Genomic DNA, 24,160 nt, shown 5'->3' on the forward strand with positions numbered 1-24,160 from the left:
CTCTCATGAGTAAATAAATAAAATCTTAAAAAAGAAAGAAAGGGGGCAACCCCAGTGGCGCAGCGGTTTAGTGCCACCTACAGTCCAGGGCGTGATCCTGGAGACCTGGGATCGAGTCCTGCATCGGGCTCCCTGCATGGAGCCTGCTTCTTCCTCTGCCTGTGTCTCTGCCTCTCTCTCTCTCTCTCTCTGTGTCTCTCATGAATAAATAAATAAAATCTTAAAAAAAAGAAAGAAAGAAAGAAAGAAAGAAAGAAAGAAAGAAAGAAAGAAAGAAAGAAAGAAAGAAAGAAGAAAGAAAGGAAGGAAGGAAGGAAGAAAGCAAGCCTGAGAGCTTTGTAGTTAATGAATGTTCATTCAGATAACAGAAACTAAACTCACCCCAGGGTGCTGCACTTGGCCTAACAAAACCACAGCCTCTTCTCTTTCTTACTCTACAACCACAGTGAGGAATCCGGCTTATCTACTAGTAACCACAGAAATTGTCCCAATTCCTTAAGACGTACCTGAGTGTTATTAACAGGCCATACTATTCACAACCACAGAGGGACACGCCCACGTGTCTGATAACATATCTATGGGTTTGATATCCTATGAGTCACATGAAGCAGAATCAAATAAAGTTAAAATTATGTCCCCATTTCAGATATTGACATAAAGCACTTTGATGTATTTTTGCAAAATCAGGTTCTTGCAGACAATTTTTTAGCAATAAATTATAGAAATGTTATCTGAAAATCTCCTTTTCCAGAGAGATCTGTTTTTAAAGCTAATAGTCTGTTTGATTTCTTTTCAGACACTGCTGTGATTTTACCCTTTATCCAGTGTATTTTTCCATTAAAGATTTAAAATATAGTAGCTAAAGCACCTCCTAATTTCCATAGTCGCCGTTTACTTTTTTCCTAGTTACTTTGATCAAATACTCTAAACTAAGTTTTGCCTATTTGCAGTGCTTTTACCTATCATTCTTATTTTGACTTTCAGATCACATAGTTGGGTTTTTTTCTTTAAAGATTTTGTTTGTTTATTTATTTATTTATTTATTTATTTATTTATTTAGAGTGTGTGCACATGAGCTGGGGAAGGGGCAAAGAGAGAGGAGAGAAAGAATCTCAAGTTCATGCTCCGCTGAATGCAGAGCCCAACCAGGCTGATCTCATGACCCTGAGATCACAACCTGAGCTGAAACCAAGAGTCAGATGCTTACCCCCTGAGCCACACAGGTACCCCAGATCACATTGGTTTTTGTTGGCTGAATTTAAACAGCTATTTTTTTGTCCACAATTATTTAATTCAGTTATACTTAAGTTTTCAATCTTGAAAAACATTTTAAGCAAAATGATATAAATTCCAAAATGATCTGATCCCTAACCTTAAATTTTTTATTGTATTTCATCAAGTTCTCATGAAAATTTAAGACCATTTTAACCAACAGGAAATGACTAAATGATCTTGTGGGAAGTGCAGTAAAAATAACTTTGCTATTTAGTAGCACCTTATACTGAGTGAAGCTAATATATTCTATTTATAGTATCAGAAATCTAATTTTCCAAATTTTGTTTTCTGTGTAGTATGCAGAATATGCTCAGTGAAGATTTGTTATGTAAATGGGTAACTGACTAAATGCTAAGTAAAATTAGGAAATAAAAATACTTTTTAAAAGTTTTTTAGTGTAAAAAAACAGTCTTTTGGTGTGATTATTCATACTATTGCATACAAAGGCTAGGACTCTATCAGTATAATTTATCTTATTTGTGACTGCTTAAATTTTTCTAATTACTTTAACCTTTCCTTAGTACTTTGGTGCTGTGTCATTATTTAGTGTTCCCATACTTCACATTTTTACTATTATTTTTTCCATTACATACAAGTTGATTTTCACTTACTTATATTTTTGGACTTTTAAATGTATTTCAGGGGCAGCCAGGGTGGCACAGTGGTTTAGCGCCACCTTCAGTCCAGGGCGTGATCCTGGGGACCCAGGATCAAGTCCCACATGGGGCTCCCTGTGAGGGGCCTGTTTCTCCCTACCCTATGCCTGTGTCTCTGCCTCTCTCTCTCTCTGTGTCTCTCATGAATAAAGAAATAAAATCTTTTAAAAAATAAATGTATTTCAGTTTTCATTATGTCTAGAAATGTAAAATATTATATTTTTACTCTGAAAATACTATTCACTAAAGATCAATTAGCAATATTGACCTGTAGGATTTCCAGGGAAATATTTGTTCATGTAAACATTTACAGCTTCCTCTTTGTACCAGATTAATATCAGGATGCTCAAGCAATACATCATTCTATTTGTTATAATTGATCTTTCATGTACTTTTTATGCAAATCTCTAGTGCATCTCAGATTCTTTTTAAAACTTGCTTACAAAATAGAGATATGTAGAGACTGTATATTTTTATTCTACAATTACCTTTCTTAAATAGACTTTAGGACAGCCATAATTCATTTCACATTTATGCAGACCTTCCTGTTCAAAATGCTTTGTAGTATGTTACCGGTATTTTACATTACAGTCATTAGCTACATTTTGGATTGGAGTGGAGATATCTTCCATTTATATGTGCTTCATAGCTAGGTTCTATAAATACACCTAAAGCATTTGTTTTACTTTTTCCCATTTTCTGTATTTGTATGTAACAGGTTTGGTTGGTTGGTTTTTTTCCATTTTTAAATATTAATTTCCCATTCTGAATAGTTCTGAGTTCTGAGTACTTCAGGATTCTTTTCCTTTTTTTTAATGCTACTTTTAGAGTGTCCATAATTCTGATTTATGATCAGTCCATGCTTTCTAATTCTGGAAATACCAATATGTGTTTCATTAATGGCAAGTTTCCTTTTATTTTTGTTAAGAATTAATGTCATATTATGGTAATCAAGCAAATCTCGAATTCCTATTTTCATTTGACTTTGTTTTGTGATCTCCAAACCTCTCATTATTATTTTATTGTTGCTATAAACTATTGTTGAATCTTGTAACTATTACTTCATATTGTTCCTTATTTGGGAATCTCATTAAATTTCTCCTCTGCAGTCGATTTATTAGTTTTTATGAGCTCAAAACACAAGCTCTGAAACCTAATTACTAGCAACTTAATAACATAGTCATGAGCTAACACCAGGTATTATTTACTGAACCAGAAAGCCCAAAGCCATTTATTTTCATACCAGAGTAAGACTAGACTTAGAATCATAATGTACAAGGATCTATTAACTAAAGTTAGTAGCAGTTCCTTCATGTCTTTTGTTTTTGGTTCTGGTATGTTCTACATCACAATTGATTTCTCCCCTTAGACTTATCAATTAAGAAAGTCATCACCTTCTATAATTTGTAATTTGTAAAATTTCAGAAGTGTAGTAAAGATGTATTCTTATTATTACATGTTATTACTTCTTAATCTCCAACTTTTTATCTTTTTAGAGATATCTGAATTTTACATAATTAAAATGATATATCATTTATTGTTGCTTAATATTTCTTTCTCTAGGTCTAAAATCCAAAAGCATCAATGATCTGGTAAAGAACATAGTAAGAGAGCAATTTAAAATTTTTCAAAATGACATGCAAGAGACTGTAGCACAGCTCTTCAAGACTATATCGAGCTTATCAGAGGACCTTGAAAACACCAGACAAATAATCCGACAAGTTAATGAATCTGTGGTTTCAATAGCAGTCCAGCAAAAGTCTGTTTTAATGCAGGAAAACAGGCCCACTTTGACTGATATACTAGACCTAAAAAATCACATTGTGAATATAAGGCAAGAAATGACTTTTAAATGTGAAAAGCCTATTAAAGAACTAGAAGCAAAGCAAACTCATTTAGAGGGTGCTTTAGAACAGGAACATTCATGGAACATTTTGTATTATGAATCCCTCAACAAGACTCTTTCTAAAATGAAGGAAGTGCATGAGCAGCTTTTATCAACTGAACAAGTATCAGATCAGAAGGGTGTTCCAACTGCTGAATCAGTTAGCAGAAATGTCACTGAGTACATGTTTGCTCTACATGAGAATATAAAGAAGCAGGGTTTGATGATGCTGCAAATGTTTGATGATTTGCACATCCAAGACACCAAGATTAACAATCTCACCATTGCTTTGGAGATGGAGAAAGAATCTGTCAGGGGTGAATGTGAAGACATGTTATCCAAGTGCAGAAATGATTTTAAATTTCAAATTAAGGACACAGAAGAGAATTTACAAGTTTTAAACCAAACATTGGCTGAAGTTCTCTTTCCAATGGACAATAAGATGGATAAAATGAATGAGCAGCTAAATGATTTGACTTATGATATGGAGATCCTTCAACCGTTGCTTGAGCAGGGAGCACCATTTAGAGAGACAATGGTACATGAACAACCAAAAGAAGCAATAGCTACAAGAAAAAAAGTGGAAAATCTGACTAGTTCTGTCAACAGTCTAAATATTCTTATCAAAGAACTTTCAAAAAGACACAATTTACTTAAGAATGAAGTTCAGAGTCGTAGTGATGCCTTGGACAGACGTATCAATGAATATGCCTTAGAAATGGAAGATGGCCTAAATAACACAATGACTATTATAAATAATGCTGTTGATTTCATTCAAGATAACTACGTGCTAAAAGAGACTTTAAGTACAATACAGTATAATCCTGAAGTCCATCATCAATGTACCCAAAATATGGAAACTATTTTGACATTTATTCCTCAACTCCGATATTTGAATGATTCTATTCAGATGTTGGTCAATGACAATCAGAGATACAACTTTGTTTTGCAAGTTGCCAAGGTCCTTGCAGATATTCCCAAAGATGAAAAACTAAGTCAGTCTAGCTTTCAGAAGATTTATCAAATGTTCAATGAAACCACTTCCCAAGTGATAAAATATCAGCAAAATATGAGTTATTTGGAGGAAAAAATACTCTCAGCCACAAAGATTTCCAAAAATTTTGAAACTAAGTTGCAAGATATTGAGACAAAAATTACTAAGACACTCATACCTTATTACATGTCACTAAAAAAAGGTGGTGTGGCTACAAATGAGAGAGACCAGGCTCTTCAAATGCAGGTACTAACTTCCAGATTTAAGGCACTGGAAGCAAAATCTATTCACCTCTCAGTTCACTTCACTTCACTTAACAAAACTCTGTATGAAGTTTTAGTCATGTGCCATAATGCCTCTACACGTATCTCAGAACTGAATACAACCATACCTAAGCAGATAAAAAGTTCTCTACCAGATATTCAGCTTCTTCAGAAAGGTCTCACAGAATTTGTGGAATCAATAACTGAAATAAAAACTCAAATTGCCATATCTAATTTAACTTGGTATATAAATCGAACGCTGTCTGATAGTCTTGCAAATGTTGTCAGGTCTCAGAAGCAAATAAAACCATTGCTGAAGAAACCCAATTCACTTAAAAAACCAACAGTGAATCTTACCACTGTCCTGATAGGCCGGAACCAAAGAAATACAGACAACATTCTAGTTCCTGGTAAGCTATTGGTAAAATAATAATTTTTAATCTCTCTTTCTATTTAAAGGGTATTTAGGAGATCTGTGGGGTTTATCAAGACCATAAGATATAAAAGATACTTTCTTGAACTTGGGCAAATAGTTAAGTAATTCAAAGGTCACTAAAAAACTATTTGAATCTGATTCCATATTATGTAATTAGGCATCAAGTGCTTATGTTTAAATATTTGTCTACATTTTCTTAACTTTTTTCTGACACATCCCCTATAATACAATCAAACTTGCCCATAGAACATTTATGCTTTCATATGTGATTAAGGAAAACTATTAGATAATGAGTTTCTTGATGAAAATGACCAGACAGAGTCTTATTCATTTTGGCATTCTCTGAAAAAATGTCTGGTATACAATAGGAATTCAATAAATATCTGTTGAATGACTGAATGAATGAGCACAAAAGTGAGCAGGAATTCTATTTGTGTAAATCACAGCAAGCCACAAATACCAGGCTAAACATTCGTGCTACTGTAACAAGATACAAAGACCAGGTGGCTTCCAAAGAACAAAAAAGTATTTCTTGTGGTTTTTGAGACTAGAAAGTCCAAGATGAGGGTGTCAGCATGGTTATATTCTGGTGAGGGCCCTCTTTCTGGGCCACCGCTGGTGACTTCTTGCTGTGTTCTCCCATGGTAGAAGATGTGAGAGATCTCTTTGGGGTCTCTTTTAAAAGAACACTAATCCTGTTCATGAGGACTCTACCTCCCCACCTTCTAATAACTTTGGGGTTTAGAAATTTTTCTTTCTTTTTTTAATTAAAGATTTATTTATTTATTTATTTATTTATTTATTTATTTATGAGAGACGGGGAGCCCAATGCAAGATTCGATCCCAGGACCCTGGGATCATGACCTGAGTTAAAGGCAGACCTTCAACCACTGAGCCACCCAGGTGCCCTAGAATTTCAATATATGCATTTTGAGCAGACCCATCATAACACTAAGGCATTTAGACATGATTTTGTAAGAGTGATCTTTGAAAATTTGGAGCACGGTTATACATGGTGGAAACTGTGTCTCAGAAACATGAAGCTAGCAGTAGTAAATAGCACGACTACAAAGAATGAAATTAGAGATACCAGTTAGGACAGTATTAGCAAGAGCAGTAAGAGCCAGATCCAAAGAAGAGTAAATTGAAACAGAGGGGACAAATGTGAAACATGTGAAAGTAAAATTAACAAGCAGCAGGAGAGTGGAAAAATTGGTGATCCAAAGAACAGCAAATCATGATTCTGGTCCTGGTTGTTTCAGTGATTTCTCTGTAAATTTAAGCAAATTCACCTCTTGGGGTCTCTGTTTCTTTCTTTTCAGTGATGGGATTGCAGTAGGTATTTTGCTGAGCTCATTAGTAGAAATATGTTACCGAGCGCATTATTGTAAAAAAAGCGTGAGCTGTTCACAGTCTGAAGGTAAGGCACTTGCAGAGGAAGTGATCTAGAATACTCTGAAGTTTAGGATTTGGGAAAAGAAAGGGTATCATTAATAGACATTGTAAACACCAGAGGAGAAGCATAAATTTGGGTGGAAGGAGGAATCCAATGCAGTACATATAAACACTCAGAAGTCTTTCTGTATGAAAGAAGTGTTTCATGAATATGTTTGGTGTATAAGTAATACTAAATAATCTTTCTGCAATGAAAAGAATAGCTACTGATTCTTACTAAAAGAAATGGCAATATTTCTCTCATATGAGTCTGCTATTAAATTATATGTCCAACTGGATGAATTTTTTATTTTATTACTTTCTAATTACAGAAGAGTGATCATTGTCCTGACATAATATGACTCCATATTTAATCTCTGAATGTTTCAATAATATCAAAAACCACAGACTAATACAAAGCTGCATTGTTTCTTGACTACTTAAATTACTGTATTTATTTATGACTTCTTTTCAATTAGTCTGACCCAGGAAGACTGATCTTGTAATGCGGAATCACAGAACAAATGATTCAGATGTACATGTTTCCTAGAGAAAGGTAGTAGTAGTCCAATATGAGATGTTCTTATAATAATAATTTTAGGAAACATAATAACTTGTTCTTTTTCCATTTTATTACAATCTTTAGTCTTCCCATGGATGTTGCAAATGAGTCAGTGAAGCTCTACTGCAGCACATGTGATCATACATCAGGCAAACCACATCATTTTTTTTTCTTAAACCAAAAATGCCTGGATCTGTAGAGTAAATATAAAATTTAGATAGCTTCAAAACTAATTGAGGTAAAAGGTTTAGTAGGACATAAGAACTTATAAACTTTTATAGTATAAAGAATTCATGTTAAGAGTTTATAAAAATTGTATTTGGATGTTATATAGTAGCTGACTCAATATTGGGCTTAATGGGTTAATAATTAACTTAGTTCTGATTCCCTTTTTTTTTTCAATGATGCCCTGATAAAATTGATTCCTGTTCTTTTATGTATTGAAATTAAAATTTTTATAGACTTATCTACCAAAATTAATAATTAATTTAAAGTTCTTTATTTCAGGAAAGATTGCCAACAATGTCAGGGCAATAAATATATATTGGCCTAATTTCATGACCTGGTGGATATTCACTTTATGTAGAACCAGCAGCATAATGTGTAGGACCCTTTCAGTGGGTGTGTAGATATGCATGCTCATTAAGCCAGCTCCCGTGGGCCATAAAACTGACAGCATTCATTGGCCATCTGAGCTGGTGAAGTCTGTGCCTGGTGATGGAACCTGTGGACTCAGAGTAAGTTCTCCTGTAAGACTAAACAAACTGTGGGCACCTGGATTGCTCAGTCAGTTACCCTTGGTTTTGTCTCAGGTCATAATCTCAGGGTGGTGAGATCAAGCCCCACTGTGGGCTCTGGGCTGAACATGGAGCCTGCTTAAGCATCTCTCTCTCCCTCTCCCGTCTCCCCTGCTCATGTTTTCTCTCTCTTTCTGTCTCTCACCCTCTCAAAAAAAAAAAAAAAAAAAAAGAATAAACCAATTGCAATTAACTCCTTCATTTGATACCCTGTTTCATACCAGGTGTATGTGCCATTGGCTAAATTTGGCTGTGTTTCCTTTGACCTCTGCTATTACACTATAAATACCATGTAGCCATATTACTCCCCTACCTAATTAACATTGGAAGATAATTCATCATCACCTTATGAACTGCACAATATTATTCAGATTAGAACCACTATCATTTGTAGAATAGTAAGTGCATTTAATAAAATGAAAAAACTATGAATTTAGTTTTTAAAATTTAATCTTAATTTTAATACTGGTAACTTCTTTTGAAGCCTAATAATAGTAGTATTATAGTAACATAATATTGGATATTTCTTATTAGCCCTATATCATAGGTGCTGTACAAATTATACTATATATGTTAGCTCATTTAACAACACTTAGGAAGTAGCTATCATTATTGTTTTTTGAATATAACTAACTGTCACAGAGATGAAGTGACCTATTCTGCTTAATTAAGGTCATGCAACTGGTTAGTGATAGAGCCTGAATCCTGGTCTGTTAGACTCAGGGCTCAGTCATCAACTACTGTTCTCAAAGAGATTATGGAGTATGTTCACCAGCCTTTCTCTTCCTTCTCCTTCTGTTCAGTGCATCAGATCTATCTCAGAGTCTGGCCATATCTGAATATTCCAGATGGTTAGAATCAATACTCCAAGAGAATTTCCCTTCTTGAGGATCCCACTACTGCTGTTCATTTCTGCACTTACCAGGAAGTAAAGGTGCTACTTTTCAGTTTGGATTTTCTGTGATATGGCTGATGGGCAGTTGTCATTGAAAGTGACCATAAATTATTCACAAGATCTTTTTTTGACTGATGTAGAAGGGCAAAATTCAGAGTCCTCATCCCTGTCACTTCCTGTGAGGCATCCCTAACATTCGGTTATGTTAATTATGATTCCTCCTAGGCCATTGCTGATAAGCTGTTCCGGTTGAATCACTAAATATTTGATTTGTGTCTAAACAATATTCCCATAGACACGGAGAGGGTTTTATTTCATCTTTGAAGGTTTGTTTGTACAGCAATTGGCCAACTCGTCCCTGCAGAGAGGGTTTGGCTGCTTGCCTTCTAAGAGGAGCTGAATCGTGCTGTAACACATTGGCAGCGACATTGCGGAGGACAAGCACTTGCTGCTCGTGAGACTACTGACTTTTTATTGTGACCATTTCCCAGCATTTACCAGATATACTTAACTCTCATAATAAACCTCTTTTATTCGTAATTGCCTCCTTAACCACTCCTTTTAAGAAAGACCACATTCTATATAAGACTTGGTAGTGTATAAAACACAACTTTTTAAAATTATCATTGCTGAGGATAGAAGCAATCTAAAAGAGAAAAATAGGAGCCAAAATTTATAACACATGGTCTGACAACAAAGGAAATGGAACAGAACACCAAGTCCCATTTACGTAGACACTCAACAGGCTGAGGTTCTTTAACAAGAGTCACAGCTATTTCTTAACAATTAGATTATTTCTTTGGCACTCAGGAGTCGAAACCAAATTTGATTATTAACTAATCTACAATTAAATACAATGAATATCTAGATATCTTTCTCCTAGTCATCAAAACCACTATAAATTCAAAATTGCCCATGTGGTATTATTTTGTGTCATATTGCCCATCAAATATGAAAAGTTATTGGGATGAGTAAATCACATATTGTGAACCTACTTTTTAAAATCTAAACTCAAAAAAAAATAAAATAAAATAAAATAAAATAAAATCTAAACTCAGTGACTTTATGTAAACTAAGAAATATGCTTGAAAATCTCAAATTGTAATGGAAAAAACCTCCCTTCCTAGCAAAAAAAAAACAAAAAAACAAACAAAAAAACCCCTCAAATTATGTATCTACCTCTACATCTTTTAAAAATACCTTCCTAGATTAAAGGTGAAATAAAAGTACAACAAGATAATTTATATTATTCAGCGTGATATTAGCTCAAAATGTGCTCAAAGATGTTTAAGCAGTTTTTTTCTTAGGGTCAAATAGATGTCTTTAGAGTTATTACTGTTATTTAAAAATAGTAATCATTCATAATTGTTCAGTTCAATTCAACAAATATAATTGAGTGCTAAATGGAATCAGATACTGTTCTAGATACCTCACATATATCACAGTGTTTTAAAAAAAAGTTATCTTCCTAGAGTTTACACTCTTGCGGTGATAGAGAAAAAAACCCATAATAAATAAAAATATAAATTATGTTATATGTTAAAAGGTAATAAATTCTATGTATAAAGGAAAAAGCAAAGAAAGGTAAGGGAGTCTGTACTGTGGGATGTACCAGAGTATGCTGAGAGCAGCTTGCAGAATTGTTAAATAAGATGATAGGATAAACTTTAATTGTGGACAAATAGTGAGCTCGAATAACTGGGACTAAAAAGGGAAAGAAAGCAAGGCCCTGGTTCAGAAACTTTGTAATTTTATTTTAACAAGAGTTGATGGTGGAGGATGTACCTATACAGCAATGTGATATTTGGTTGTTATTATGTTCTATGTATTTTTAATTTCTTAAAAATTTTTCATATGTCTATGAACATCACATTGTTATGACTATGTTGAATATGAAAGAAATATACCAAAGCATGTACTAAGCACTTAATGAGTGTTATATGTCTCCATTATTATGAGTTGAGTTTCTTATTGAGAGCTAGGTGTTTGGGCAAATATCATGTAAGAGGTAGATTTGGGCTGAGTATTCACTCAATCAATCATTTATGTCTGGTGTTGAGTGTACTATGTTTAGATTCATTCTGTTGGTAACTAACATTTTTAAGCAGGAATATGGCTAATCATGTATGTGCGTTTTTAAGTTTTTGTTCTTCAGATAGACCAATTAGAAAATCATTATAACAGCTCTGGCAGGAATTGATGAAGATCTCAACTAGGTGGCAGAGACAGAAATAGAAGCTGGAGTGTCAGTTAAATGTGAATATATATTTATTACAGAACAGCTAATTGAAAATACTAAGTCTTAGAATGAAGAGTAACATCAAAGTTTGAATAAAGCATCAGTGATGGGAAGTTGATCTTTCCTCTAATGGAAGTAGGAACGTTAAGGAGGAAGTTCAAATGTTTACAGGAAGACAAATTTAGTCTGTGATACGTTAGTTTAAAGATCCATTATCTCTATGGAAAAGTCCATAAATTAGTTAGTAATGTAGGCCTGGAACCAGAAAATTGCTTGCAGGTAAAAGTTGGAAGTTACTTGCACAGAAGAGATATTTGAGGACACAGAAGTAAATTAGATAGCTAAGGACAGAGAAAAGAAGATAAAAACATGGAGATTTCCTATATTTGATGAGAGTAGGGGAGAGAAAGAGAGACATCACTGAGGGAGAAGAGGAGTGATAAGACCTAGGGATGTGGAAGGATATGGCAGACTGAGTTTTGACAAATGTGGTCATGTAATCACCACAACAGTCAAAACAAATGACATTTCCATCACATCTCAAAATTTCCTTATGTATCTTTGTAGTCAGACTCTACCCACACACCCCATCACTGTCAATAAGTGGTCTGTTGTCATCCCTCGCAGTTTTATCTTTCCCAGAATATTTTATAAATGAAATGCATGTACGAAGTCTTTTGAGTCTGCCTTCTTTCATGGAATAATATGTTTGAGATTCATCCATGTTGTTACATGTATTCCTTTTTATTACCCAGTAGCATTCCACTGCGTGGACATACCCCAGTTTATTCATCCATTTACCATTGAAGGTATTTGGATTGTTTCGAGTGTGGGGTGATTATGAATAAAGCTGCTATAAACATTCACACATAGGTTCCTGTGAGTATACAAGTTTTCATTTCCCTTGAATAAATATATAGTAACAGCATATCTTGCTTATAAATAAGCATAGCTTTAATAAGTAATGGCTAACCACTTGCCATTTCCACTGGTAATTAATGTACAAGAATTGTTCCACAAGCTTGCCAATACTTGACATTCTCAATATTGTTTATTTTACCATTTTAATAGGTGTGTAGTTGTATCTAACTGTGATTTTATTTTGTATTTTCCTAATGACTAATGATGTTGAACAAATTTTATGTATTTTTCATTTTTTAAATAGTGCTTTTGATTAAAGGTTCTAACTTTTAAGAAAAAGGTGAAAAGAGTTGATAATATCAAATAAAAACATTTCATTTCCTAGGTCATGGCTTATAATGATATATGAATGATAATTTAATGACAAAGGTTAGACTAAATCTTCTGGGACAGGGCTAATACATTTGGTAATGATTGCTTATATGATTAAATGAGCTTTAAAATTATATTTGAAAAAAGAAGAAAAAAATATATTTGAAGGGCTGAGAAAAAAGATCCCAGAAGCAATATTAAGAACAACAGATGTGATTTAAAAAGAACAAAAATAAGAACTAATCATTTGAAGGAAAAAGTAGTAAAGATTGTTGGAAACAATATTTCTATCCATCTATATGGCATGGACAGAATATGAGTAATTAGAACAATACATTTAGAAATTTAATATAAACAAATAATTATTCACATTTCTTGAAGTTGTTGGAAAGGAGCATACAGAGTATTTTTAGAGCAATGGAAGGATAAACCTTATTTGATAGGAACAATTTTGATAAATGGGGACACAGCATAGTGCTGAAAGTTAATGTATCCATAAATGGAAGAAATCGTTTTAAAAAGGCGAAAGATTTATGCGATCTGAAGAGATACCAGAGGATTGGAAGAAATGATTTTAGAAAGCATCAGAATTGGGATGAAAAATAAAGTCCTAATGTTGTGTGGACATGTTACCTTGAGCAAAGTAGTGTAGTGGATTTGTATATAATGTGTTTCTCCATGTCTGACAAAACTGGCCCAGGGCAATGCTAGGTTTCCTCACTAATCTATTGGAAACTCCACTCTGCTCTAAGCAGAGATCAAGGTGATCTGCCTTCTGTAATGTTATTGTTTAATTAGAGAATGAAAAAAAGAAAATATTGGTGGTAAAACAAGACTATGTAATAAAAATACTAAATAAAATAAAAATAAAATATATTATATAAAACCTATACATTAGTTTCAGATGTACAATATAGTGATTCCGCAATTCCATACATAACACTGTGCTTTTTTATTTATCTTTAAAAAGACATTTTAGTACTTGGTATGTGGGGCGCTGCGCTAGTTAGTAATGACACACAGTTTAGTAGAGGACCCAAGCCCTGACTTCACAAAAGTTCACAATCTAATTGGAAGTCAGAAGAACATGGGAGCAATTACAGTGGAGTGTGATAAATTCAACAAGAGAACTTCTGAGCATCTGACAATAATTGAGGAAATTAACATAATTAATTCAAATGACAGGGATAAGAGACGATTTCAAAAAGAAAATTATGCTTTTGTGGGGGTCTGATTTTTGTTGTTAATTCAAGAAAAAATTGCCTTTTGAGTACAAATATGTGCAGAACTTATAAAGGTGCCTAACCATTTTTAAGTATTTTAGTAATAAAGTAAAAATATATAAGTTGGATGATGTACAAATGTAGATTTTTAGCTGATTGCATATCAAAATGTACAAAGTTTCAATTTATAAATCAATGCCAAACCGTCTTTAGTTGCTATAAAGCTCTATGCTTGACACTGATTTTTATTAGTGACTTGGATGAACACATAAAACATAAATTTGGAAATGATGAAGCTGGGAGAGTTAATTAAAACATTGTACACAGAAGTAAAACAAAGAACAGTTTCTATGGACAAGTAATATGTCGAAGTTTAATAAGATAAATGTAATTGTTGGTAATGATTGTAAATTCATGCTAAGATAAATTAAATAAATATGAGATGTTTTGACAATTTCAGTGACATCGGGACATAGAAGACCTGTTACGACACAATGTAATACAGATGCAAAAAATAGACAATGAACACTTAATGCCTATATAATGTTAACAGAAGTATAAGGTCACTTCATTTCAGTACAAGATCATACTGGCAATTGTTACCGTAGCCTGCTCTAATTAGTCTATTCTAATATACCCAGTGTTCGGAGCCATGGGCATAATTTTATGTATCATAATGTGAATTATTTAGGCAGTGACTTGGAGACCAGAGCTGTCTAAAATATCAAAGAAGGCAAGAAAGGAACTTAAAACATGAGTGACAGAAGCAGGTGCAGACAAATATGTGAGGCACCCTGGACAGGAATTCAGTGGGAAGATGAGAGGTGCACCAGAGGCAAACCATGTGTACTCTCATAGTTCGAGCTACTACAGCAATAGGATATAGCAGGCTCCAAGCAAACTCAAGTGAACCCTTTCTCCAGATGAATGACCCTGCAAAAAAATCAGAATAAAGGGCAAAATGGCATCCTCTAAAACGACTCAAAGAGAACAAGGAAATACCCCATTCCTAGAGGTAATGGAATAGAGGGGGGAAAAAAACAAAAGGTGCATCCTAGACATTAAACAGAAGGCAAAGGACCTGGTCATGTAGAATCATAGTAGAGCCAATAGCAACACAAAATTGTACATTTCTGTTTGATTCCTGATTCATGCATGGGGCAGAGTCTACAGGTGAGAGTATCATTTCCCCATCTGGGAAAATAAGAATTACAGAGTTAATCAGATTGGATAAATAATTCAGTGTCCCCCTAGCCCCACAGTATAGTTGATTAATTCCTAAGGGAAACACAGTAAATGAACACTACCCTGTGAGTCGATCACTGTTCTAGATTCAGAAAATGTGAAAACAAATGAAGCCAGTGCTTTGACATCAATAATTCACATTTCCATAGGTAATAAAGAATCATTGAAGTTTTTAAAGCTAGGAAGTAATGGGCTAGGTTTTAGAATGATAGCTAACAGTAAATGGAATGGTTTAATAACCTATTCATTTGGTTAGGAAATGATGTTAAAGAAACATAAGCCAGTTTGAAACATTTTTGAAAAGATATTGCACATATGTAATGTTTTCCATATGTGTCTTAATGAGCAAAATAGTTTATGGAATATTGCAGAGAATATACCAAAATAATGTAAACCAGTTTCTAGTTGCATAAATAATACCTATTTTCTTTGCAAAAAATTCTAATAATACATGCATGTAGTTTGGTCACATTCTATGTGAATTTGAATTATTTAAACATGAAACATAATGTATATAAAATATTTACAGATCTCACTGCTTGAGAAAAATGTTAAACAAAACAAATAACCCTAGATTTAAAAATCATCAACAATAGGATTTGAAATGAGTGAATTAATTTTAAACTGTTTACACTTTTGTCACGAGGTGGCGCCATAGTGGTAACTGTGGCCAGAAATGTATTCTTCCCCGATCTTTTTTCTGTTTATATAATTATGTATTATGTTTATAACCATATTCATAATTTGAGGTTTTCTAAATAATTAGAATTATTGAGTATCTAATGTGTGAACTGAAGCTTGCTGCCTTCAATAAATCCAACGTGTTGGGGGATCTATCTCATTCTTTAAAACTGCTGTCTAATATTCCCCAGGGGAAAAAAATACTTATAATTTATTTAACAATGAAATGGTCATTTAGGTGTATCACAATTTTTCACTAATGCAAATTATGCCGTAAAGAACATTTTTTAGCAATTCTCTTTGTATATATAGGCATCTCTGGAGTATATCAGGATATAGCAGGCTCCAAGCCTGCTAATTTTAATTCTGATAAATATGGTTAAATTGTTCATTCAGAGGTTCTAACAATTTAAGCTCTAATCAACATTGTGTGAGAATGCCCATTTTCTTCATGACTGAATATCTTTTTGAATGTTGGCACCTGATATTAAAATGTTGGTGGTGAAAATTTATTATTCCATAATTAGCAATGAGGTTGAATAGGCTTTAAGAATTTTGATTAACTTTTGTGGTTTTGTTCAGTAATAGGCCAATTCCTATCATTTGCCCATTTTTCACTATTTTCCCCACAATCTTTTAGATTGGTCAGAACTTCTCATGTTATAGATATTATTCATTAGATCTTTGTGTCTGTCAAAACATTTTTCTCTTACTCTGTCACTTATATTTGAACCTGATAATGGTGATTTTCACTGCAAATGTGTTTTAATTCTTAGGTGGTCAAAGGTCAGGACTTTTGTCTTATGGCTTCTGGATTTTTTGTTTTGTTTTGCTTTGAGTTCTCCAAAATTTTAAAGCTCTATGAAGATATTACTTTTACTTGATTGTAATACAATCATATGGGTTATTGATGTTTTTGTTGTTTTTACATTTAGTATTTTTGTACATGTGGAAAGCATATTTTTGTGCGTATTCAGTTATATTAGCACCATGGATTGAATAAACATTTTTCTTCTCCAGTGCTTTGAAATATTACCTTTATTATGTATCAGTTCCAAAAATATATAAATCTGTGTCTGAAACCCTTTTCTGTTCTATAGTTGACCAAAATCTTAACATTTTCACACAAAGACATGCAACAGACTATCCGCATTCTGAATATCACAAAATGATCCTTACTTCAAAGAAGCAGTAGAAGGAGCTCAGAGAGTTAAGAGGTTTATATGAAGTCCTGTGACTACGCTGGCAGCCAGCCTGGACCTGGGGACCCATTTTTCTTATTTCTACTTCAGTGTTTTTCAGTGTTCTGTTGCAAACCATAAGATCAACGAGAAAATAGGTCACTCTCACCCTCTTTTATCTTGGTTCTTTTTCAGTAACAGAGGAGTATTCAGACTGTAGTAGCTCCCCATGCCAAAACGGGGGCACCTGTATAAATGGAAGAACTAGCTCTGTCTGTGCTTGCCGACATCCTTTCACTGGCGACAACTGCACTATCAAGCTGGTACAGGAAAATGCTTTAGCTCCAGGTATGAAAGTACATGCATCCTTGGATTTGCTCAGTATCCTACACATAAACACTTTCTGAAAATACTTACAAATGAATATTGAAACCTGGTTATCTGGACTCATGTGAGGATTAATTCCTTTCACTTCTGAAATTGACTGAATAATACACATGATTTACAGGTGGAAATGTCTGTCAGGCAAATCCATACACTTGTTGAAATTTTCAATACTGATATGACAGAAGCAGTCTTTTTTTTTTTCTTGTGGATTTTGAAAGAAAATACAGATATATATAGATATAGATATAGATATATAGATATATATATAACTGATTGGTATAAACTCTTTTTGAAACAAGTTGATAACGAAATATATCTTTGATTTGTATCAGATACGATTATTTAAATGAAGATTTTAAAAAGTAATTAGCAGCATGTCTTCCATGAATGTTAAGCTAATAGTGTCATTTTGCCTGGGTGAGGACTCTTAGAACATGCTCAAATGGATTGAGTAGGACAAAATACTTTTTTTGTCCATTTCCCTTCATAAATATTGCTTGTTATAAACTAGCTTAAAGAGTGTACCATTTCTGATTTCTATATAAGAAAATATGTGCCACATTTAAAATATATTTTCTTTATTGACTGCAAAAACATATTCCAAATCAGGCTTTTCTTAATAATACACTGCATAGCAAAGAGTAAAATTTTTGGCCTATTATTTAAATTTCAGCCTTTGTAAGTACATTTGGCATTAATTACATGGAAAATTGCTTTTGTCTACTTCTCTATAGTACGTATGACTTGGTTTGGTTTCCGTTTTAGCCTCTAGGAACTGTTTGACAAGGTGCTGGAAAAATTGTTTCTGCATCATGTCAGCTTCAATTCCTGCAAGGGGCTTTAAAACACTCTGGCATACCATAATAATCATAGAGCGCTTTGAATTCCTTTATCTCTGGAGAGATCAAAGCAACATGCAAATTAATCTTTGAGGCATTTCCATGAGAGATGTATCAAGCGCTATTATCATTCTATCTTGACAGAAATAGAGAAACTGAGGCTCACAGAGAGCAAATGATTTCAGGTAATTCAGCCAAAAGAAGAGGCAAGAATCCAGACACCTATACCCTTGTTAAAACTGATGAATGATCTGTTTTCCTTCTGATAACCCTTTTTATAACTGAAATAAAATGCTAAAGAAGTGAAGAAAGACAAAACATGATAAAAAAAAATACATGAAACCTGACTCCATTTTTTTCCTCCAACAGATTTTTCCCAAGGATCATACAGATATGCACCGATGGTAGCATTTTTTGCATCTCACACATATGGAATGACAATACCTGGTCCTATCCTATTTAATAACTTGGATGTCAATTATGGAGCTTCCTATACTCCAAGAACTGGAAAATTCAGAATTCCTTATCTTGGGGTGTATGTGTTTAAGTATACCATTGAGTCATTTAGTGCCCATATCTCTGGATTTTTAGTGGTTGATGGAATAGACAAGCTTGCATTTGAATCAGAAAATATTAACAGTGAAATACGCTGTGACAGGGTTTTAACCGGGGATGCCTTATTAGAATTAAATTATGGGCAGGAAGTGTGGTTGCGACTTGTAAAAGGAACAATTCCAGCCAAATTTCCGCCTGCTACTACATTTAGTGGTTACTTATTATACCGTACATAAATTAGTATGAAAGACAGACTATCACCTTTACTGAGAAGGAACCAGTGTTTTTACTTATCTTTGCATGCACATCTGCTCTGTTTTTGGCTTTTCTACATGAAATGAAAATTAACTTCTTTTTTAATCTGAATGAGGCCATAAGTTTGTTTATGTCATAAAATTATTTGAATATCTTGTGGATAACCTGTATATAAAGAAGTTCTTGCTCCTAAAGAGATTTAGTGGCAGAGACAATGAAGTGCATTTAATAACATAACGACTTTTATTCTCTTGTGTTAAGTCACTTTATTGTAATGTAATATGATTAAATGGCAATCATTCAATTGTGTTGGTCACAGTAGTCTTTCCAATAAAATGTTTACCTTTTGTTTATAGTTCCTAAATTCACAATTCAAATAAATTACTCAAAGACCAAGGAGTGGGTTGTTTTTTTTTTTTTTTTTTTAACTTTGATTTTTACTCTTCACTCTTGGGTTGATCAACTTTATATATTTAAATTTTCATTTGCAATCAAAATTAAGAAAGTTGTACTTGAAACTTAAAATATGCTTACCTATTGTTATCCACCTATAATAAGAAGCCAATTAAAGTTGGGATCCCTGGGTGGCGCAGCGGTTTGGCGCCTGCCTTTGGCCCAGGGCGCGATCCTGGAGACCCGGGATCAAATCCCACATCGGGCTCCCGGTGCATGGAGCCTGCTTCTCCCTCTGCCTGTGTCTCTGCCTCTCTCTCTCTCTCTCTCTCTGACTATCATAAATAAATAAAAATTAAAAATATAAAAAAAAAATAAAGTAATAACTGACAAATAATTAAACATTTACATCTCTATTTTATTGCCTCCATTGTACAATATCTCCAGAGAAAAAATAAAGGCTTCCTCTAATGAATATTTTTCCGAGGCAGTTCATGCAAGCCTGCTCATATTCTTATAAAGGGCACATAACATTCCAAAGTATTACTATGATTTACGAATGTTCACTATGTCCTGATTCTCTTCTAAAGAGATTACCTGTGATGTCTCATTCATTCTGCACAAAAACTCTTATAAAGAGGATATTAGTATTATCATTTTTACAGATGAAGAAACTGAAACTTTGAGAGATTAAGGAATGGACCAAGCTCCACAACTAGCTAGGACTGAGGCAGGATTGAGAACCAGGGCAGGTCTCCTCCAGGGCCAGCTGTCACACTTTGTCTATATTGCCTCCAACAGATATACCACAATTTATGTAATAATCTTTTTAGATTGTTTATAGTGCCTTTTTTAGGACTTTATTTATTCATGAGAGGCACAGGCAGAAAGAGAAGCAGGCTCCCTGTGGGGAGCCTGATACGGGGACCGGATCCCAGGACCCTGGGATCACGACTTGAGCCAAAGGCAGATGCTTAACCCTTGAGCCTCTCAGGCATTTCTATAGTGTTTTATTATAACAATATTGTTGTAGTGGACACCCTTAAAGGTACATTTCTTACATATTTGATAAAGTATTTCTGAAGAATAGGTTCCTATAAGTAATAGTAAAAATAATAATGGAAAAGAATTTTGGCATGGCAAGCATTTTTCATGAATTAATTTATTTAATGTTCACTATAATCCTATGAATTACATATTAAACCTATGAGATACATATTAAGTGTTATTGTCTTTCCACTACATGGAAACAGAGATACACAGAGGGTAATTACAGCAAGTTATGGGGAATTTCTGGAATAAAAGATAAACACATTTTTTAAAATTTTGATAAGTACTATCAAATTGCCCATGAAAAGTTTGTGCCGATCCAAAGTCCCATTTTGCCCATGAGAAAGTGTTCTTTATTCCCTCTACACCCTCATCAAAATTGACAATTTTTAAAATATTGCCAATCTAGGTGAAAATGGTATTTTCTTATAGCAGAAGCTTGAAAAGATTTCAGATTTGCCAAAAGTTGAATGCATATGTCCATACAAAGACTTGTTTGTAAATGAATGTTCACTGCAGTTTCATTTGTGATAGCCAAAAACTAGGTACCACCCACATGTCCAGCAGCAGATGAATGGTTAAGCAAACTCTAGTGTATCTATGCAGTAGACTACCAAGCAGTAAAAAGGAATTAACATGCAACAACATGTATAATCTCATAATAATTATGTAGGAGAATATTTCAAACTGTAGCTTCATAAAACTTGGCCCACCCTGCAGAAAAGTATAGCACATTTACACAAAATGGAACAGAAATTGCAAGTCACCAATAGATAGTGTAATTCTTAAAATTTCTCATCACTAATATATATATATATATATATATATATATGTATATATCACTTTTTTATGGAGTGAGTTTTTTTTAAATTAAGATATAATAGACATATAATTTTGTATTAGTTTTAGGTACACTATATGATGAATTGGCACATGTACATATTGCAAAATGATTACCCAATAAATTTAATTAATGCTTATCACCTCACACAGTTATAACGAGTGTGTGTGTGTGTATATACATATATATATATTAGTGATGAGAAATTTTAAGAATTACACTCTAAGCAACTTCGAAATATACAACTTAAGTGTCCTTAACTTTAGTATTGCCCATCAACATGTCTCATTTTGAGCCGAAATAGCTTATAGAGCCTCACAAGGTAAGAGACTCAGGCTACCAAGGAATTACGTGAGCTAGATACTGGTAAGTATCTATCTATCTATTGGTGACATGCAATTTCTGTTCCATTTTGCGTAAATGTGCCATTTTCTTTTTTTTTTTAATGTGCCATTTTCAAAAATATTTAGAAAGTTTTGATAGTTTCTTTAGTCCTTGCCTAAAATTGCATCACAATCTAAAATGGTTTTCATTGTATTTCTTCAAGTACTCATAGATGAAACAATTTTTGTCTTACAAACGTACTTTCAATATAGATTCCAAAGACTTCAATGTACTTTATTTTTTTAAATGTACTTTAATATTAACAGAACAAGGGTGCCTGGGTGGCTCAGTTGGGTCAGCATCTGATTCTTGGTTTTGGTCTAAGTCATGATCTCAGGGTCCTGGGATCAAGCCCTGCATTGGGCTCTGCACTCAGTGGGGATTCTGCTTGAAGATTCTCTCTGTCTGCTCCTCCCTGCACTTGCAAGCTCTCTTTCTCTCTCTCAAATAAATAAATGAATGGAATCTTAAAAAATATATTAGCAGAACAGAAGTAAACCATTTGACAATATTTGACACTGCCATGCACAATTTAGTTAATTGATTTTTTAATTAGATAATTAAGAACATTTAGCATTAAATGATGCTTTGGTGTTTGGAATTTTAATTATTAATATAATTCTTTATTTTTATACATATTTTAGAAATATACATATGACAAATTGCTACCAATAGCAAAGAGACATTGTAGCAACTTTTAAGTTGCTGTGATCTTGTTTGGCTATTTTTTTTTAAATCCACCCAATATAATGTATTTCTAATTGTCATGACCATACTTATCCATGTGTAAAAAATACAGCACTGGGGTTTTCTTGATTTCTCCTATGGAGACAGCAACTTAATGGATATTATTTTGTAGTTAAATTCTGGAGCCCTTCTCTAGTGCCAGATCCTCCTGCCCAGCAAGCTCCTGAAGTATAGTTGGACTCTAGTTACTGATGACAATCTCATATCCATTCCTTAATCAATTATTTAATAAATACCTACTTTGTGACAGGCAGGATAAATCATATTTTTAAATAACATAAAAATAAATATCAAATAGATCAGTACAGACAGATGCTGCATTTGAAATACATTATCCAGACTCATGCTGACATTTATTACCACTGAAATCATAAGTAGCTCTGTAAGGATGGGAAATGTATCTTTAATAACAATCCCCTCTTTTTTTCTGCATCTGTGACCAAGCTCCCATTGCCTCCTTTGTGTCACTCCAGGAATTGAAAAAGTTCATATTCAAAGCCAGGTGTGCCTAAGTTGTTCTTCCTTATTCTTTTGTAGCAGTCAAAACTCTTCTTTTGGAAGAATGAGCTAGTATCATTTGAGCATTAAGAAATAACAATTTAAATTTATTAATATAAGCCATCTTGATTTTCGGTTGACTAGCCTATTTAATCTCCTTAGAGGGGATTTTCTTTGTCATTGTAAATCTGTTTCAAAGTTTAAGTTTACTGAATCAAATGAATTTCCATTTTTTTAGATTATTTATTTATTTATTCTTGAGAGACACAGAGAGAGAGAAAGAGAGGCAGAGACACAGGCAGAGGGAGAAGCAGGCTCCATTCAGGGAGCCCGATGAGGGACTTGATCCCAGGACTCCAGGATCACGCCCCAGGCTAAAGGCAGGGGCTAAACCACTGAGCCACCCAGGCTAATTTCTGGTTTGTAGAAGCTCAGTTACATTATATATAATTGTGTTATTTATAAATATATTTGTAATAATATTATATATGCATTCAGTCATAAAACTTAAAATTTTCATTGATCTAATATATTTAACATAAATATATATTTATCTCATATATAAATTATAATATATATTTATAAAACTTAAAGTTTTGATCACATACTTTTCATTCAAGTCTAAAGAAAATGTGTTGACAACCTTTTAAAAAAAAATTACTGCTACTATCAACTTTTTCTTTTTTTTTTACTATCAACTTTTTCATATTAAAAACTAGTTGAAAAAAAAACTAGTTGAGGAATATTCTTCATCTTCATTAAAAAAGATCTTTAATGTAACAAAATTTTTCTTATTATTCAAACTGTTCCTGTGTCCTCTATCCTTGCAAGGCGCATGCAGGACACATTAAAGCTAGAATGCTAAGGCTGCCCTCTTAGACTGTACAGTTAGTTGGGTGGATCTCCCTTGTCGGAGGCAAAGATGTTTGCTGCCCCAGTGGTTTCAAATCTGAGGTTTCATCAACAAGCCAAGGAGAGTTATAAAGCCTCTTCCCTTGAGAGCTTTTATCACAGCTCAGTGAGAATCTTCAATGAGCTATACTGTGTTTGTGTTTAGAGAAAACAACAACAAAGTAGCATTCATTTCTCTGGGCTGACATCCTAATTAAACAATCCTAAACTCTGGAAAAAGTCCAAATTTTGGAGTTTTCATTACTTCTTTTCATGGATTGCTTCATGAATTGTCAAAGGCTTTAGTCAAAACATCTTACA

At 33.6% G+C, this 24,160-nt stretch overlaps 1 protein-coding gene across 2 annotated transcripts in view; it reads left to right on the plus strand.

Moving 5' to 3' along the window:
- MMRN1 (multimerin 1) overlaps window positions 1-19,431 on the plus strand; it is a 73,452-nt gene extending 54,021 nt beyond the window's left edge. The window contains exons 7-9 of one of the 2 annotated variants that reach the window (XM_025424722.3): window positions 3,495-5,483; window positions 17,195-17,347; window positions 18,595-19,431. In XM_025424722.3, coding sequence (XP_025280507.1) covers window positions 3,495-5,483; window positions 17,195-17,347; window positions 18,595-19,016 — 2,564 coding nt within the window. In that variant the 3' untranslated portion in view covers window positions 19,017-19,431. Of the gene's footprint in view, window positions 1-3,494; window positions 5,484-6,831; window positions 7,012-17,194; window positions 17,348-18,594 lie in introns of those variants that run through there. The other variant, XM_025424724.3, reaches the window with a different exon arrangement.
- The last annotated feature ends 4,729 nt before the right edge of the window (window positions 19,432-24,160 follow it).

The sequence above is a fragment of the Canis lupus genome, chromosome 32 (genome assembly GCF_003254725.2).
Source record: "Canis lupus dingo isolate Sandy chromosome 32, ASM325472v2, whole genome shotgun sequence".
In the NCBI taxonomy this organism is placed as follows: Eukaryota; Metazoa; Chordata; class Mammalia; order Carnivora; family Canidae; genus Canis; species Canis lupus.